The sequence below is a fragment of the Loxodonta africana genome, chromosome 1 (genome assembly GCF_030014295.1).
Source record: "Loxodonta africana isolate mLoxAfr1 chromosome 1, mLoxAfr1.hap2, whole genome shotgun sequence".
Lineage (NCBI taxonomy): Eukaryota > Metazoa > Chordata > Mammalia > Proboscidea > Elephantidae > Loxodonta > Loxodonta africana.
In genome coordinates this window covers 201,520,620-201,540,864 of record NC_087342.1, presented here as the reverse complement: position 1 = coordinate 201,540,864, position 20,245 = coordinate 201,520,620, and the positions used below count along the sequence as shown (strand labels likewise).

The following is a 20,245-nucleotide window of genomic DNA, read 5'->3' as shown; positions in this document are numbered from 1 at the left end:
TGTTCCTTGTCTCTTCAGCTCTGCTTTCTGGTTTCTTGGCCTCTCAGCTCCTCAGGCCTCATGCCCGCATCTGTCTTGCTGGGACAAGTGCTCCAAAACTCTGTAGCTCCACCGATAAGTGCTCGGAGGCACCCCACTCTGCCAGGAACCCTCCTGCGCACAGACATGCAGCTCTCTTGCTCTGTGAATGAGCTCCGGCACTGTCTGGAGCTGGCCTTCTGGTTCTGCTGCTGCCAGTTCTCTGCTGCTGACGCTTCTCTGCCACTGCAGGTTCTCTGCTGCTGCTGGACCTCTGCTGCTGCTGCTCATCTATCCATTCACAGTTTCAAAACCGCTTCCACATTTTAGGTATCTGTTAGAGCAGTACCCCACTGTCTCAGTACCAAATTCTGTCCTAGTCACCTAGTGCTACTATAACAGAAATATGACAAGTGGATGGCTTTAACAAAGAGAAGTTTATTTCCTCACAGTAAAGTAGACTAAAAGTTCAAATTCAGGGCATCAGCTCCAGCGGGAAGGCTTTCTCTGCCAGCCTTCTCATCAATGTTCCCCTGGACTAGGAGCTTCTTCGCAAAGGGGCACTGGGTCCAAAGGACACACTGTCCTCCTGGCGCTGCTTTCTTGGTGGTATAAGGCCCCCTGTCTCTCTGCTCACTTCCCTCTTTTATATCTCAGAAGAGATTGCCTCAAGACACAATCCAATCTTATAGATTGAGTCCTGCCTCACTAACAAAACTGTAGCCCATCCTCCCCCATTAACATCATAGAGGCAGGATTTACAACATATAGGAAAATCACACCATACCAGGAATTATGGCCCAGCCAAATTGATACACACATTTGGGGGGGGACATAATTCGGTCCATGACACTTCCCACCTTCTCCTCAGCCCTCCTTGATCTTTGCTGATGGCCTTGCTTCAGACTTCACTGAGAACTGGCATACTCAGAAGGGAACTTCCACAACCTTACATATCAACCCACACATCAATATTTGTACCCACCATCTCACCAGTTGCTTCATGTTAACTACACCGTTTATATGTGAAACCACCCCTTCGTACCCTCTCCCCAGTCTGGAACATTCTCCAACAAGTGTCCCTGCTGTACCTACATCACCTATATTTTACCCACCACTTGGTCATTCTTATCAGTATAGAAACATACTGTAATTCCTTCCCCTTCTTTAAAATACTTTAGTACTTTTTCATTGCACTTGAAAAGAAAAGGGGGTAGGGTTGGGATTGGTCTCATTTCCCTCTGCAGCTTTTGCCATTTCTCTGCTATGATTTTAAAGCAAAGTTCTTCTCATTCTCTCATGAGCCCCCCTCCAATCAGGCTTCTACTCCGCTGAAACTTCTTTTTTTTTTTTAACATTCCAATAACCTCCAAATTACTAAACCCCTGGTCAATTATCTTTCATCTTAAAGGCCATCCCCAGCATTGACTCAGCATGTCCTTCTTCCTGGAATACCTACTTCACCACCTTTGGGATCCCCCTCCTCATTTTCTCCTACCATATGACTCACTCCTCCTCAGCAACTCCTGCTGGGTCCATTTCATCTTCTCACGATCTTAAAGTTAGAGGGCCCCAGGGTTTAGTCTTCTGACCACTTCTTTACCACCTTCACTGGCTCGTTGATCTCAGATAAAGTTATGGCTTTTATGTCATCTCAAGTGGTTTGTGATCAACCACGAATCTAAAGGTTGGCGATTTGAAACCACCCAGTGGCTTTGAGTGGAGGCCCCTGGGCCCTGGGCTTCAGCTCTGCTTTCCAAGCCCACTATGACAGCAACTCTGCTCCCTCGGCTTTAGGTGTACCATTCTCCTAGTCCATCTGAGTGGCAACTCCACCCTTAGAAATATCAGAGGTCGTGGCTTTACCCTTTGTAACCCCTGAGATCATGGCCATACCTTTTGAGACTGAGGCAGCTAGGCTTCTTGTTGTTCCTTGTCTCTTCAGCTCTGCTTCCTGGTTTCTTGGCCTCTCAGCTCCTCAGGCCTCACACCCGCATCTGTCTTGCTGGGGCAAGTGCTCCAAAAATCTGTAGCTCCACCAATAAGTGCCTGGAGGCACCCCACTCTGCCAGGAACCCTCCTGCGCACAGACATGCAGCTCTCTTGCTCTGTGGGTGAGCTCCGGCACTGTCTGGAGCTGCGCTTCTCGTTCTGCTGCTGCCAGTTCTCTGCAGAAGAAAGGCCTGATGAACTTGTTCCATAAAGATTACAGCCAAGAAAACCTCATGGAGGAATTCTATTCTGAAACATGTAGGGTCCCCATTAGTCAGGGGCTGCCTTAAGAGCAGCTAACAACAACATATGCCACTACTCCTAAATTTACATCTCCAGCTTAGTTCTCTCTCCTGACCTGGAGGTTTTGTATATTCAGCTGCTTATTCTACATGTCTTTTCACATGTCTAACAGATATCTCAATCTTTTTGTTGTTGTTAGGTGCCGTCGAGTTGGTTCCAACTCATGTACAACAAAACACTGCCCAGTCCTGCACCACTGTCACAATCATTGTTATGCTTGAGCCATTGTTGCAGCCACTGTGTCGATGCATCTCTTTGAGGGTCTTCCTCTTTTTCGCTGACCCCCTGCTTTACCAAGCATGATGTCCTTCCTTCTCCAGGGACTGGTCCCTCCTGATAACATGTCCAAAGTATATGTGATGCCGTCTCGCCATCTTTGCTTCTAAAGAGCGTTCTGGTTGTACTTCCTCCAAGACAGATTTGTTCATTCTTTTGGCAGTCCATTGTATATTCACTATTCTTCATGAACATCACGATTCAAAGTTGTCAAATCTCAATCTTTGTATACCCTAATTTGAACTGCTGATACCCCCCAACGCTATTCCACTTAGTCTTATGGATCCCAGTTGAGGTCAACTTTATCCTTCTACTTGCTCTGGCCACAAAACTTGGAGTCTCCTGATGTCTTTCTCTCACACCCCACATTCAGTCTGTCAGGAAACTGTTATATCTTACTTCAGAATATATCCAGAGCCTGACCACCTTTATTGTTACCACCCTGATTTTAGTCACTATCATCTCCCTTTTGGATTATTGAAATAGTCATCTACTTGGCTCCCATTTCCATATTTGTTCCCATCCTATCTGTTCTCAACACAGCAGCCAAAGTAATCCCTTTAAGACATTGCTTTGCTCAAATCCTCCAGTTGTTCTCCATCTCAAAATAAAAACCTTGATGATCTCCAAAGCCCTACATATCTTACCACTCCCCCCACCCCACCCCCCACCTTTTGCTCTCATCAGCCACACTGGCCTTTTTGCTGTATCTTGAACACACCAGGCAGACTGAAGGCTCACTGTTGTTTCCCAGAACCTAAACAATTCCTGGGTACACAGCTGGAGCTCATGAATAAACTGGAGAAGAGTAAGGCAAGGACATAGGGTCACTGTGAGTGGACATCTAACTGGACAACATCTAACAACAACAAGGCAATGACACATCCAGTAGGACACCTAATGTTTAGCTCAAAAAACTTGATGGATGGTGGTATATTTGCTGAGATAGGGAAGCCTGGAAGAGGATTGGGTTTCAGGGCTGGGGAGATGAGCGCTGTTTTGGTATGTTAATTTTGAGATGTTCACTAGACATCAAATAGATATATTATTAGTACGCAGTTGGCTATGCAAGTCTGGAATTCTGGAGGCACTCAGAGTCCAACTTGGGAGGCCATCAGCTTTTAAGTGGCATTTAAGTCATGGAACCAGATGAGATCATGTAGTTAGAGTGTAGATAAAGCAGAGGATGAGGTCCATAACCAAGCCTGAGATTATGCCAACGTTCAGAGATCAAGTAGAGGAGAAGAAACATCAAAAAGGATGAAGAAGGAGCAACCAGTGAGGCTGGAGGAAAGCCACAATAAGGTATCACTGAAGCCAAAAGCGGTGTTTAGGAAAGTGGCACTGGATGATGCTGAAGGCTGCTTAAAGGCCAACTACAAAGAGGGATGTGATCAGAGGCTTGTCAGGTGCGATCTCAGTGGAGTGAGAGGACAGAAGCTGACTGAAGAGTTTGAGGAGAGAGTGGAAGATGAAGTGAAGACATCAGCTATAGCCACTCTTTCCAGAAGTTCCATACTGTGAAAGGGAGCAGGAAACAGATGGTCATACCCTAGACTCTGTCATTACCAGTGTAACTGTTGAACTCACAAGCATCCCACTCATCCTCTAGCCACTTCTTTCTCTTCAGCTTACTTTCTCCAGAACCAGCACTTCAGCAAATCTTCCCCCTTATCAGGACCTGGAATTCACTTAGTATCCATCATTCATGTCAATTCTTTTCTTACCCTGTTTAAGTTTTGTGGACCATCGCCATAATCACTGCCAATTCTGTTCTCTCTTCCTCCATCATTTGAACAAACCTGGTTAAATCAACTCTTAGCTTATTTTATCTCTGCATCTGAGGAGCTCAACATGGCTGAAGAAAGCATAACTATGCTGACAGGTTTGTTTTAAATTCATGAGCGTCTCAAGTTGGCCTTCAGGAACGCCCTGCAATCTACATTTCCCAGGAGAGTTGACTTCCCTGCTCTTCAAGATGATTACCTCACACCTTACTCTCTGCCAGCAATCTTGCTTTTTTCTAGGTCACTAATAGAAACAATAGAGACCACCACTTCCTCCCACCACATGATCTACTAACCTAGTGATATCTATGCCCACATACTCTGCCTTGTGGCAAAGGCCGATTCTTCCATTTGTGCACTGATTGCATCATCAAGTTCCCCTTTCTGTGGGATTATAATGCACAAACACAAGCACACATAGACACAAAAGTTAGAGTATCTCCCATCCAAAAAAATATACGTTCCTAGACTTCAAACTCCCACCAGCTATTAACCCATTTCCCTGCCCCCACTTTTAGTAGTTCCAGAGTGCCCTATATTTGCTTTCTCCATGTCCTCACCTTTTGTCTCTTGAACTTACTCCCACCAGGTGTTCTTTCCCACTTTCTTACTCCCAAGGCTACTCGTGGCCTCCAAGTTATCAAACCTTAGAGCCAGTTCTCAGTCCTCCTATTACTTGACTTTCCACAGCACTTGACCCAGTTCATCATGCTCCATGCACTTGACTTCTGGAACATACTTTTTTTTCTCCTACCTCATTAGTCAGTCCTCAGTCTCCTTTGCTTCCTCTTCCTCCACACTCATAAACACAATAGTGACCCAGGTCTCAGTCCTTGGGCTTCTTCTCTATCTACATTTACTTCTTAGATGATCTCATCTAGTTCCATGGCTTTATATAACCCACCCACTGCCGTCGAGTCAATTCTGACTCATAGCGACCCTACAGAACAGAGTAGAACTGCCCCACAGAGTTTCCAAGGAGCGCCTGGAGGATTTGATGCCATCCATAAATTGATGACTCCCCGTCTTTTAGCTCCAGCCTTTGACATTTTACCTGATTTTCAAATCCTCAAATCTAATAGCTTACTTAATATCTTTTCTTGGAATATCTAATAGTCATCTCTAACTTTACATGGCCTACACAGAACTCTTGATTCTCAACTCTATTCACCCAAACACACACACTCCTCCACAAATCTTCCCCTTCTGCAGACACCTTAGGACAAAAACTTGATTCATTTTTGATTCCTCACCATCCTGTGCACCCCATATTTAAACTATCAGCAAGTCCTGTTAGCTCTGTTAACAAAACCTATCATGAATCTGACCTTTCCACCCATACCATTCTAAATGCAAGCCACAACTTTTATCAGGACCATAGTAAGCGCCTCTCCTCTACAGTCTATCTTCCATACAGCAGTTGGATTGATCTTTTTAAAATGCCATTCCTCAGCTCAAAATTCTTCAAAGGCTCCCCATTACCTTTCAAATACAAAAAAAAAAAAAAAAGGCCATCAAGTTGATTCAGACTCATAGTTCTACGAACAGGGTAGAACTACCCCACAGGATTTCCAAGGCTAAATCTTTACAGAAGCAGACTGCCACATCCTTCTCCCACAGAGCGGCTGGTGGATTCAAACCGCTGACCTTTTGGGTAGCAGCCAAGTGCTTAACCACTACACCACCAGGGCTCCTTCACATTTCAAATATAAAATTCTCACCAGCCCCCTTCCTACCCAAGCCTCCAACCTCATCTCCATTCATGCACTACCTTGCTCTCGCCGTACTGGCCTTTCTGTAAACACATTTTATTTGCAGTTACGATTCCCTCCCTGACTTCATTCCAGTTTCTGATCGTCACCTCTTTAGAAAGAAGTCATCTGCATGAAACAGACCCAGCCAATTCAGTCATTCTTTTTCGTTTACTTTTTTTTCATTAGCACTTTTACAACTTGAAATTACATGCTCATGGGCTTTTCTCTTCCATTAAGAAGAAAGCTGTATGAGCAGGTGTTCATCCACTTCTATCCTAGTGTTTGGCACATTGTAGCTACTCTGTCAACTGGTTAAATTACAGAAAAAGATATCTTAATGGGGAGGGGGGCTTAAGGGAGGCTGTCTCCTTTTTAATTAAGGTAAAAAATACTAGAGCCATCTTTTATCCTGATGGGAATAAGCCTGTAGAGAGAATATATTAATGTAGGAGCAAGAGGCTAATGCGGAAGGCAGAATATGTAGTTCTAAATATAGGCATATCGCTAATGCGGAAGGCAGAATATGTAGTTCTAAATATAGGCATATCGGTAGACTTTGAGAAACAGAAATGAGATCTAAGATATCTTCCTTACTTCTCTGAATGTAACATTATCCTTGGAATCCCTCCCTGTACGCAGGTGGGCCATAATTATGTTCCAAGATGACAACTCCACCTTATCCTTTCTATGAAATTGCCCAAAGTTCTATCTATACTGAATTTCATGATACATCAAAGCTTTCACAATAAAAATATGTCTTTTCTGCATAGCTCAAACATGAAAATCCCAGGGTGTTATTTAAAGTAATAGCACATTTTTTAAAAAATCACTGTAAATTAAGAATGACATTTTCATTAGTGCCTCTTTCTCCTTCAGGAACTATGTGAAAAACAACATTCGTTTCATGAGTCACCACCAAGAGGAATTAGTGCGAAGACAGCTTCAAAAAAGAGCCCCAAGAACAGCTGATGGAGTATAAAAGGCTGGGTGGTAAGGGCCAACCAAAGCAGCTTTCTCCAGAGATCAAATGGCCTCAAAACCTTCCGAATGGCAGGTTTTGGTAGAACACCTCACAGGGTGTCTTTGTGCCATCACGTATTTGTTACTGCTGTCTTTTCTCTTCAATGTCATGGAGCTAGTTTTAAAAAGACACCCTGAAATTATAGACAACTTTTAATCGCCACCTCCCCCTGCAAAAAGAACCTCAAAATGTAGATGAGGCACAAGGTCACATAGAGTTTCTTTCTTATTCTCAGCAAAGTGTTGTTGTTGTTGCCTCCAGTCAATTAGGACTCATAGCAATCCTATAGGACAGAGTAGAACTGTCCCTGAAGGGTATAGGGGTTTCCAAGACTGTAATCTTTATGGAAGCAGATTGCCAAGTCTTTTCTCCCATGGAGTGGCTAGTGGGCTTGAAGTTTGAACCTTTTGGTTAGCAGCCTAGTGCTTTAACCATTGCGTGCCTACAGGGCTCCTTTTTCTGACCATGATACCGGGTAAAATATATACCAGCTAGCTGGTTGAATGCTCCCCACCTTTTTCACAGAGTAGCCTTTGAAAGACTATGTGCTAGTGATAAGATCAACCTTTGCCTTAAAATATGTATAGAGGCCAGTCACAGCTTTATTATTCAGATACCTAAGTGGTCTGAACACTTACACTTTTTGTCTACTAAGACACTACTTGCACTGGGATCTTTTATAAAAAAAGAACCAGGACACAATGTTGACAGTTTAATTGCACAAGTGTTCTAGATTAGGATAGGATCCTGGCTAGGATTTTAGTGATAATTCCTAGTTACAATTCAACAAATACAAAGACTATACTGCTTATTTTAAGAATTATGAATATAATTTAATGCAAAATATCTTAGTTTTATTAATTTCATGCTAGTATTATAAAAATATTAAAAGAAACAATTCTGCAACTGCTGAGAAAAAAATAAGCATTTTTTCCCCATCTGTTTTCTTATGTGAATAGAACAATTTCAAAATCATGGGACCATATTTATTTAGAAGTAGCTATTAGCAAAAAAAAAAAATTTTTTTTTTTTTTATTAGTAAAACATTAGAAAGAGGTCAGGCTATTACGTTATTTATCCAAATCTCTAAGTAGGTTTGAGTTAAATCAAGTTTATAAAATTCTTTCCTTGTAAGGCTTTCACAAAAACTTTACAGCAGTCTGGAGTTTCTCGCCATTATCAGCCCTCCTCAGGAATATCACTACCTCAGGTTATGGCGCGCTGGCTGTAATTGACGTTGACTCTCAGATGACTGCAGATATAAGAAATGACATTCAGACATCAAGCCAATCCTCTCACTACTGTTCTCTGTGGTGAAACAGACAGACCACAGACCACACCAGAAACTTAGGTTTTTCATCGTCACAATAATGGATTACTTTCTTCTGTATTTCTCCAGTTGAATTTTAAGCCTTGGCAAAATATTTTACCAGTAGAACTTGGTTATGATGATAAGACAATCCACAATGAAGAGTCTCAAACCACTTAACTAGTAACCCATTAAATTACTAATATTATAAGCTATTTTTTTATGGGAAGGCACACACAAAAAAATTAAAGCATGAATGATTAGTCTGAAGAAAAGAGAATCAATCCTATGAGCCAAAAACCTTCAAAGAAAAAGAGGAAAACCTGTATTTGGCTTGGACTTTTCCTTATTGGTAATAAGGAGCAAACTGTCCCAGTTTGGTATAAAGGTGTATGATTCACTACATTCCATGATAACAAAGTAGAAAGATGACAAATCTATGTAAGCAATAGTCAGACTGTATTATCTGAATCTCAGAAGACTGACTAAAAGTTCTGGTTTTGAAATGGACTATCTTAATTAAAATTGGCAGAGGAAGTTATGAGGAAAGGAGGTTCGAGATCTTAAACAATTCTACAGTGGTACATTTCATATGCAAGTTAGAGTTTGCAATGTTTCTGTTTGTTTTGGTAGGAGAAGGGAAATTGTGTTCTACAGGTCAATTAAAGAGATTTATCACGAATCTTCAGTGGAATTATATGCTGAGATTAAATCAAGACATGTAATACAGATTTTTTTCTTTGACTAGAATCACAAATTTTAAGATATTTAACAAAATTATTAGATGTTTCCTTTGAAGTTCAAACACTACATATATTTTAGCTATTTCTTGGTTTAGCCATTCATTTATGAATGTAAATGGGCAGGAAACTGTAAACCTAATTGGTTTATTACTAGTGATTTAAATTGTAGTGTCTTAAATTGTTCTCTTCTAGTTTCCTTTTATTTTTCTGAGTCTGTAACTAAACAACTTTGTCTTCGAACTATGTTTTGACCCAATACCCTCCTAAATCAGAGCTTTTTGACTTTCAAAAATAAAAAGGGAGAATCCTTTTGATTTGTACGCATATATTCACATTTTTTATTTATAAAAAAATTTACAGCACTTGCGGAAAGCCAGCAGAAGACATCACACTCAATCACTTCTTACCACTTTTGTGAGATCTAGTAGCTTACCCAGTGACACTCTGCCAGGTGATGCTCACTGAGCCACCCTGAAACTGAACCTGCTCAGACTGTTGGCCTCCTTTTCAGATAAAGCATTTTGATGAGATACTACCCAATTTCAAGTCATTCAAATACTGAAAATGTTAAAACATCTGGATATGCACCTCACATACAGAATGCTTTATTTTCTCTTTCCTTTTTTTTTTTTTCGGGGGGGGTGAATGTTGCAAAGCAGGAGTTCACTTGTTACTGTTAATTAAAACTAAATGAATAATAACAATTTTTTAAAACAGCCAGTCCAGAGTCTGTAACATTTCCATCTAATTCTATTCTCTGTATTATATGAGATTAGCTATCCTACTGTATTTTAAAGTAAATAAACACAATGGAAAAAAAGAGAAAGACACTAAACGTCTGAAAAATCACAAGTCTTTTAAAAGGAAGAAGATAAAAGCCAGCCTTTGACCCCACTTTTGAGGGCATGAGAGGCAGGGGCTGGGGAGGCATTGAGAAAACAAAAATGCACGTAAAATGCTATGTATCGTTCAGTGCAATGCTTCAACTAAATTTTCAAGATTTTATAATAAGGTAAGGACACGGCACTAAATGTGGAGGTTAAGATGTTATAATTTTTTACAAAGGTTTCAAAACATTTTGGTAATTCAGGTTTTAGTGGAAGGTTGTGTTGGAATACTGTCTCTATAAAGTTTCTACTGAGAAGCTAATTCAACTTTCCACTCAGCCTTATTTGCAGGTAAAATCACCGCTGGTTTTACCACGGCAGAGCGCAGCTGCGGCTCAGGCCTGTATTACCATTCCATTCCAGGCTCACAGATGAGCCAGAAAGAAACTGCTTCACAAATGCATATTTATTATAACATTAAGAGTTGCGATCCCACTTTATATACTATACTGAATAGTCACTCTTTAGTTCCATTAAATAAGACACAGCAATGGGAAAGACATCTCGCAAAATGGCTTTCAAGTTCACGTTGAAATATATTGTAATTACACTGTGGCACAGAGGCAGCTTGTGGGCACTTCTTATTAAAACAGCACAATGTTATCAACTTCTGACAAGACTCTTAATATAGCCTTGAGCACCAACCAAAGTTTAATGAGTCAAGAACCTCAGTCACTTTCCCATAACTATAGTAGAGTCCTTCCAGAATAACAAAGGTACATGAGGTACAACCCATCAGTTTCTTTCTCATATCCATCTTCTGGGTAGAAGGGTTTTCTATTAAAAACTACAATTTTCTTAACTTTCAAATGTTATTTAACATTTTCTATCATATTAAATTAGCAACATAAAACATTATGCTTTATCTATAAAGTTCTACTCCTGTTCCCTTGAATTTATATACATGTTTGCATTTCTAATCTGCAAGAAACAAAGTCTTATTTGATATTTGGTAACAGAGCATTAAAGAGATACTATATACATGTGGCATATATGTATATATATACAAAATACACTTCGAAAAGGAGCAAACACACTTTAGCAAAAGTCTAAGCTTGCATAGTTAAAAAAAAAAAATATGAATACAATTTTTGTTAAAATAGAAAATGGGGAATGAAAGTTCTAGAATGGATATGAAGAGAGATCGTTTCCAAACTTTTATTTGTGCACATTCAATTGAAAAAGATAACTTTTACAGGTTCTTTGGTGCCCATGTTCAGCATACAAAAATGTAAAAGACTATTCACAAATAAGACACATTAGCTCAAACTGGGGAAAAAAAAAAAAAAAACAATGACAAAATGAAACAATTTAAGGTAGTGCACACTGTGACAGCTCTGCTATGAGGACATGAGAATTACTGCGAAAATAAATAGAATGTCCTTTTGTAAAAGCAGCAATGTCATGTCTTGTAAACTTCCTTTTTATATTACAGCAAGGTTTGAAATGAAATCCAAAGGGACTGGAGCTTACACTGCAGCCATGAATGAATAAAAGAGTCTATTTCCTCAGTTACTGTTGGTCCAGTTTTCCTTTTGTTCTGAGTCCAATGTGCAGCAGGTTTTAAAAGGTGCTCAGTTAGGGATTCTAACCAATTAAGTGGTGAATTATAAAATTTCTTTCCTGCTTTCAAACACAAATGGGTAAATCTGTTCCACAGCAGTAGCAACAGCCTTTACATTGGGCCCTGCAACAAACACAACGGAGAAAGGCATGAGAAGAGGAAAAGAGAGCGCTAGGAAAAACTGATCTCCCAGAATTAAAAATATTCAAGTACTTTAGAATAGCAGATTAATTGTTTTTTTACTCTACACTTACATAATTATACACATAGTTAGAATAAGAACTGTGAGAGAATAAATTTTTTTTTTTGGACTAAAAAAAACCTAGCACACAAAATAACGTTATTCATCTCATTTTAGGAGACCAGTATAAAAACAGTACAGTAAAACCTACAAAAGCCAGAACTTGTGTAAGGCAGGAAACCTGTCAGAGAAAGAAAACTCAAATATTTTCCACTAACATGAGGGTTAGAAAAGTTGGAAGACTGCACCCTGTTAAAGGAGGAAAATTAGTGAGACGCAGAAAAACAAGGCAGTCTCATCAAGTTCTGGCTCTCACAGGTTTCACTGTATATAAGAAATTGCATATAAACTATCACAGATAAAAATAATAATATGCTTATGAAAGCAAGGAACGAGGCTAGACAACTACTATCCTTTTCATCACTGCAGTCTGGCTTTTGGTGAGGCTAAGGGTGAAGACCACAGGGGTACCTGGGAGCCTAGCAGAGTGAATCACAGCTGCTGCCACAATGCTAGGAAACCAAAAGGGGGTCTAAAAAACTTCACAGATTTACTACTACTACTATAAAGAAAATAATACGTTTATAGTTATAACTATATGTATAACTAATGTTTACAACTAATCTAGCTATCTCACCTTCACTGCTTACCCACAGGGGTAAAAACGTATCAAGGAGTAAGCATATCAATTAATCCACATAACACTAGAAATAACTTTTAAAAAATGTAATCCTACATTTAAATAGCTAAAAAGAAACATTTAAAAGAAGTGGGGGCAATGAAAATATTTTCATTAAATTTATTTTGAGTAAAAATAGTTTCATTAACACACACTTATCCACATGAAAAATCCTGAAAACTTACATAATCCAGTCATTGTGAGCTTCTGGAAGGTACTGACCATGCCACCTTACCTTGCTGACTCACCGCCCCGCCGCCCCACACAAACACAGCATAATACTCTGCCAGTGGGAATTACTCAGTCTGTGCTCAGTGAATTTTTAACATTTCATAGGATATTACAAATGTAAACAAGTATATAATGCGTGCTCATTAACGAAGTCAATTGTCTTCAGTTTGTTATTGTTTTAATTATTCTACTAACAAAAGTAGATTTTACACATGCATCACATTTTATTCTATTCTTAGAAGGGACCTATGCTAGACTTTGTGTCCTTCCAGAAGTTCAGGCTCCAAGGTGTAGAAACAGACGGTTGAAAACCATACCAAAACCAAACCCACTGCCGTTGAGTTGATTCCAACTCATAGTGACCCTATTGGGTAAGTATTTAACTGCCCATAGGGTTTTCAAGGAGCAGCTGGTAGATTCGAATTGCCAATCTTTTGGTTAGCAGCCAAGCTCTTAACCACCGCACCACCAGGATTCCAGACAGTTCAAAGATAGCAACAAATAGACTTGCTACCACCCACCACCCCATTTTTAAGATTCAGGTAGGACCTGCAACAATAGGCTTAAAAGTGCCCCCAAGGAAAATGTGAAAACCCAAAGAATGAGTTAAAACTAAAGCTTATTTTAAGGGTTTAAATGTGTTAATTAATAACTTTTATTCTCCTGTAGGGATTAAAAGAAGAAAAAGTAAAATTCAAGGCACTACAGAAATCTCCCTCAACTCAAATTTTGACTAAGGTTGGGCCTGAGTCTGAAGCAATGCCACTGTACAATCTGCGGCCACAGTGCCTTTGAAAGATCACCCTACATGCTAATGCTACTCTTTACATCTATACCTGGTCTTCTGAAACTACCCCTTCCAAATACTTAAAGACTCAAGAGACATTATAAAATACATATGTAACAAACGGGTACCAATTATATTTGAATATTGTGCTTAAGTAAAACCTCTATGAAGTTGATAAAATGGGTTTATCTTGGATGTTTTAAATATAAGCTATCATTAAAAAAAAATCATACTATAGAGATATTACCAGAATATTCTCAATATTCTAACCAGAAACTACCAAATGCCCATGGACACTATATTCACACACCAGACACTATACAACAATGAAAATGCATGATCATCAACTTCACAGAATAAAGATGAATTTCACTAAGGTAATTATGAGTGAAAGCAGACAGATACAAAATACTAGTTAGTATATGTAAGATTTACAAATCGTACAAAAGCAGGTTAAACTAATCTACAGTGTTAGAAATCAGGAAACTGGTTCCCTCTGAAGGGCAGAGGAAGTAAATGAGGAAGACAAATTAGACATTATTCTTATTTTGGTATGGGCATCTCTTACTGCATTCATCCACCGTTGACAAGCTTGGTTTCAACATCATAAAATACCTGTTACTGTGATACTTCCTGTTGAAAAAATCTGTAATGTAGCTCTTAGGGATTTTATTCGATAGCACACTGCAGGATGAAGTTCAGGTTCATAACTATACGAAAAAACAAAAACAGACACCCACAATTAATACAGATATTTATAGCCAGAGAAGTAACTTCAAATATATTATGTTGATTCTTCAAAGGCCTACCTGGCATGAGGTCTATTGTTCTTTGTGAATTCTGGCAAACGGATTTCAAATGGCATGTTACACACTGCCAAAACGTTAACAACTTTAAAATCTGTAAATATGACCTTTAGGGGAGAAGTAAAAGTCAAATTCAATGAATTATTTTGAAATAGAAAAATCTGCTCATCGGGGCAATCCCTAAAAATTAAGTTTCAATCCTTAAGAAAAGATAAAACAGAAACATCTGAAGTTTAGTACTGAAAGTTATCAGTGACTCCTTAACGCTATGATTGAATTAAAGAGAACAAAAGAGCTCAAAAAGAGTCATTAAAACAAACATAAAACCTGTGATATTTGCATGATCAGAACAGTACATGTGGGGTCTGTTGAATCGTTAGTTTAGTATTTTAATAGTTTACATGGGATATTTAAAACAACTGGGATACCAGAGACTAGAGGGAAAGAAAATTAAAGCAGCGTCTTCCTTCTCAAGGGTCAAAAATAGAAAAGTTGTCCCTTTAAACGTCAATAAATGGGGTGTACATTGAGCTCCAAAGGTCAAATGTTTTTCTGATACACAATAAGGTAAAATGACATTTCTGTGAGTTTAGTTAAATATTTGTTTTGGGAGGACGTTTTTAATTAACTGGGATTTCTCTCAACACTTCGAATGTTATGCTAAGAAAACAAGTTCCAAGGTTGAAGCTAATGTCCTCTCAGTATTAATGTCAGCAACCCCTATCAGTATCTTAAACTGTATCATCTCATTGTCTTTTCAAGCACTCCTAGTACAACCACAATTGTGGATGAGCTTACCAAGCTTCAACTCAGTTCTTGCTCAAGGTAGCTACAAAAAGTCAAAAGCTGTGCAAAGTGGCCTCACCATCAGGCTGTACCACAACAGGGCTCTCTACACTGCCCTTCTCAAGCACCAACACCCCCTGCTTCCCACCAGCACTTCAGTTACTTCCTATCACCTTCCACCTTAGAGAAGACTGAAGTCATCAGATGGAAACCCTCAACTTTCCATTACTATTTCTACAAATGGACCCAAATCCAAAAGAGCGTAGGCCCACCACTTCAGGGACCATAGCTCATCTTCAATTTCCTCATCATTTGCAAGTGTCTTTGGAACTCCACAATATATAACAATTTTATTCAAATATAAGTCTCTACAAATTCATACTTGATAAGGCTAACATGCCAGCAAATGGTCACTGTACAAGTGTGACAGCATGCCAACCAGTGTGGACATTTCAGCAGGGTTCTGCAGCTCTCTACTCATCATCCTGACGTATCACTCTTGAGATGATCAAAAACGTGGCTTTGTATGAGCAATGAAAATAACCAAAGAGGGGAAACGGCAATTAAGTTTGCAGGGAAACAAATGTCTCCCTGGGAAAGCAATTTGTGAAAAAGTCAGGATCTATTACAAATACACATGGGCAAATCTGGGGACTAGGAAAGTACCACTCATACTACAGGACAGTATGAAACCAGAGAAAAAGTTCAATCATAGGAAGAGTTTATATGGTGATTTTTTAAAATCAAATTAAAGTTTTAAATTTTATAAAAATAAATCCTTAAATATTTGCTATTTGGATATTTTTTGAAAATTTTTACCTGAAAACCTAGTTTCTGCAGACTGCGGGCTAGACGTCTGGCACCAAATTTAGCTTCTTCTTCACTATGGTTTTAAGGAAAGAAAAAGATCATCAGTTACACGAAAAATAAATTTTATACTGAGGAAACATAATAAACTTAATAATATGATTTTGTTTTGAAGTCTAAGAAAAAAGTCTCTCTTATGAGAGGAATTTTTAAAGAAATTAAAAACCCAAGTAACATTTACCTTGTTGCTCCAGTGCAAATAATCTTTCCTGAGGACCAAATTGTAGCTGTAATTCTAGGTTTTCTGAGTTTCATTAATACTTTCTGCAAAAAAAAAAGAAAAATCACATTACATAATAAGCATTAATTTTCATATAGGATTCTGTACTATGTAGCCATCTTAATGTCAAAATACCATTCCAAGCTTATCCAAGATTAGAACATCTGATCTTCAAATCATCCATTCAGAAATCAAATACAGTACTTAATACAAAGAACATATTAACCCAAAAGGACATTTAATTAGTCAAAAATACAAGGTCTATACAAATCTCTCACAATATACTTGAAACCAATATACTATGTGCACACAAACATTGCAACTCTCATTCCACTCCAGTCAAATGGCTGGAATTTACAGGGATCTTCAAACATGCAAAATTTGTTCACAACTCAGCTTTCCAGGAGCTGTCACGTTCACCTGGAATAGTCTTCCCTCAACACTGGCATTTCAATCAGTTCTCTTACTAAATGCCACCTCCACAGAAAGGCCTTGCCTGACTATTCCATCCAAAATACCTATCCCTTCATTGCTCTGTAACTCCTTACACCCTTCTTTATTCTGCTTCGCGGTACCCTCCCCTACTTTATAGTGTATCTTACAGTTGAGATGCCTACTACCTACTCAAGTTCAATATGCAAATCTCAAGCATAGGAGAAACATGGGAGCAGGAGATGTAACTTGAGTCCTTAGATATGAAAGGCATTTAAGGCTACAGGCTTGAATGAAATCACCTACACAGTGAGTATAAGTAGGTCAAGACCTGAGCTCCAAAATAATGTTTGAATTTAAATTTTCACTTCAACTTTTCATTTTGGGAAATATTTCTTATATGCCCATTATGTGTAAAAGAGAGAAAGAAATGTTTACCGAGTAAATGTAAATTCATAAATGAATCAGACATTTCTTCTTAAAACTTATGTTTTGAGTTCTCCCTCTCTGCCATATACCATACTATCTGTTATTATCTATAAAACTATAAAATCTGGGTAAACTCAAAATTTACCAAAGATCAAAACGGAGTTTGAACTAAAATATAAAATACATCGTAAAATTTCATCACAAGTGACTGAGAAACGCTGAACTGAGTTTATTCTATGTTTAATTATTTCACCACCAGCTTGTCCATCAACTCAGATTCTTGTTAACTTTCCTTGAAAAAAACTACTTCTCTTCCGTATGGTTGACTAAAGTACCAAAGCAGTGCTGGGCAACTTTCTGTCTAAACTTTTTAGCCAGATGTATCTATTCCTTTAAGTGAAGTCAGTATTATTGATGAACCTGAAAATCTTTAATTGGGGTTCATTAAAAACTTTAATCGAATTTAGTTCCTCTTTACTTGGTTTCTAGGACTAAGAAAAAAAAAAAAGATAGTGTCAATTTACCCATTGTATATTGGCAATAATTTTTACAGCTTAAATAAAGTCTTCACATGCATTTTTATTTAATTTTTGTAATAAATGTGTAACATACATATGTCATCATTCTTTGGTTTATAAAAGCCAAATAAACAATCCATGTCATTTATAATGTTAACCCTAAAACACTGAGATAATGAGGTATAAGTTTTTATTTTAAAATATATAGGTTTAACAAAAACTAAACATTTAAACGTCTAGGTTCAGATATGAACCATTTATTTTCAGCAATTTGTTACTAAAGAAAACCAACTATCCTAGCTTAACTAAAGAGGAGTATGAAAGTTAATATACTACAAAAATTGCAATATATATTTGGACATCATTCGAGTATAATTACATTTGAATAAGTATAAATAAAAGTATAAATGTTCCTTTCTTCAGTTAAAAGAAACTGAGAGAATAAAATGTCTATGTAACCAACGAGTTCTTTGAGACGCAGGGATAGCGTCTCTAAACGCCACTATGTCCATGAAAGGAGGGGCCTCTTCTACAGCTCAGAAATTATCTGTAGAATGAATACATTTTATAGTAGCATTCATAGCACTATAAAATTGGGTCATGTAGTACACACACCAAAATTCAGATACTTACTCCAACATCACGCTTATAAATTACATTTGCTCCCTCCAAAGCAATCTTCCTTAAGTTCAAATGGCATCTTGTTCTAAAAACACAGACTACATTTGTAATTAAAATGTCCAATGCAACATCACTGTCTGCATCCATTGGGGTAGTTTAAAAATTTAGCTTCCCACCACGAAGATCACATCCTGAGAAATAAAACAAAATAAAGTAATTAAACTTAAACGTTCTGTTAATTTATTTTTCACAAACAATCTTGAAAATTAAAAGGCAGGAAATGAATCTATATTATGTATTTTTCATTTGCTACTCAAATTATGCCCCTTTTCCTCCCCACTTAAAATGTCTTCTTCTTTTTTTTTTTTTTTTTTTAAGATAGCATGCCATATAATGTTCTTCTAGATCTGGGCCTATCTGTCATTCCTTAAAATAAGTTTACTTTTACGTGCTAGGCACTTTCCAGACTCACCTCCTGCTACTCGCCTTGCAACCACCATGTGTGTTCCAGGCATACCACAGTTATGGGTTGGACTTCTGCTCTAATTATTCTTGTGGTCCCAATGTCCGACTAGTAATGATATTATAGCCCACCTCATACAATTTGCTGGGGCTATAAAAAGTATGATCTATTTTTTTCTATGTCAAACAATTAGCTGAAGTTCAAAGAAGCAGAAATACTGATTTTAACATATAATCAAAAGACTTCTCTAACTTACTAACCATTCATTCATTATTCACTTACTGAACACCTTCTATACAGAGATTCTGGAGAGAAAAAAACGAGTAAGGCGAAGTCTTTTGTCCTCATGGAGCTCATAGCCCAGTGTGTGTGGGGAGCTCTAACAGAGTTGGCACAGTATTGTTTTATCACAATCAGAATCTTCCAATGTCCATATTAGGGGAAAAAAAAAAAAACCCTAAGAGTAATTCTGTGTATCAACAAAAAAACAACCCCTGGTTTTTACTATGTACATCACCCATATCCTCCTAAAATATTCTCTCTTTGACTGGGTTTCCACATCTTAAAAAATAAATAATGGCAATTCAGCTTATCTGATCCACAAAAATAAAATCAGGAAATAGTAACAATACTATTATAACTATATTTTAAGGTTCCTTGCAGCCACAAAGTCTAAAAGCTAGTATTCTTTATAAGGATTTAAATTATATTAAAAAAACAGTGAAGACGTCAAGAGTCCAAATAAAGAAAATTCGCTCACGTTCTTCTCACTCTTAGTTTCTGATACAACATAATGACAAGTCAGACCAAGACTTCTAACACCTCTATAGGACCATGTAGCATTCAATTCTGTGTATTAATTGTACTCCAACTTCATTACATTCTGCCACTCTGATATTCCTACATTCCCTGCCTTTCTGTCCATTTTTTCTGCCTGGAGTCTGGACATGAAAGCTAGACCTAAAGTAGCCATTTTAGATTATGAAACTATGAGATAAGGCCTCTGATACCATGAATCTCCTTATGAGTCCTGCACTTAACTCCAAAAAAAAAAAAAACCCAAATCCATTGCCATCAAGTCAATTCCAACTCACAGCAACCCTCCAGGCTTCATAAATGTGAAAGAAAAACCATTTTCTATCTTGTTTATGCTACCCTCAAATGGTGGATTTGTGTTGCATGCAGCCAAACCCAATCCTAACTGATACATGTCCCTTGAGAGTAAACAACAAAAAGCAATTATTTAAGGAGAAACTGTATTAAGAAACTGTGCCAAATTAAGTGTTACATAAGAGTTTTCCCACTGAACAGGCTAAAACTTACTGATTCAGACTTAATACTTTGTCTTCCTAAACTAACACACTGCCTGAGGGGAGAATACAAGGAAATAGACAGGGTAAAAACAAGTCAAGAAAGAACGGGTAAAGTAAATCTTTGTGAATGCAAATAAGCCTTGAAGTTAATTCAAAATCGACAATAGTTTCTATGCCTCAGCAACTTAAATTTTAAAA

The 20,245-nt window shown here is 38.1% G+C and overlaps 2 protein-coding genes across 2 annotated transcripts in view; one reads left to right on the top strand and one right to left on the bottom strand.

Moving 5' to 3' along the window:
* Positions 1 to 9,526, top strand: part of SLC2A12 (solute carrier family 2 member 12) — a 78,826-nt gene extending 69,300 nt beyond the window's left edge. The window contains 2 exon segments of the mRNA XM_010591111.3: positions 7,007 to 7,081; positions 7,083 to 9,526. Coding sequence (XP_010589413.2) covers positions 7,007 to 7,081; positions 7,083 to 7,194 — 187 coding nt within the window. The 3' untranslated portion in view covers positions 7,195 to 9,526.
* The window catches only part of TBPL1 (TATA-box binding protein like 1), a 37,139-nt gene continuing 26,405 nt past the window's right edge, over positions 9,512 to 20,245 (bottom strand). Inside the window, exons 2-7 of the mRNA XM_064291042.1 lie at positions 18,284 to 18,462; positions 16,233 to 16,315; positions 16,004 to 16,067; positions 14,402 to 14,505; positions 14,208 to 14,302; positions 9,512 to 11,777 (exon numbers count right to left, since the gene is read on the bottom strand). Coding sequence (XP_064147112.1) covers positions 11,698 to 11,777; positions 14,208 to 14,302; positions 14,402 to 14,505; positions 16,004 to 16,067; positions 16,233 to 16,315; positions 18,284 to 18,418 — 561 coding nt within the window. The 5' untranslated portion in view covers positions 18,419 to 18,462 and the 3' untranslated portion in view covers positions 9,512 to 11,697. The remainder of the gene's footprint in view (positions 11,778 to 14,207; positions 14,303 to 14,401; positions 14,506 to 16,003; positions 16,068 to 16,232; positions 16,316 to 18,283; positions 18,463 to 20,245) is intronic.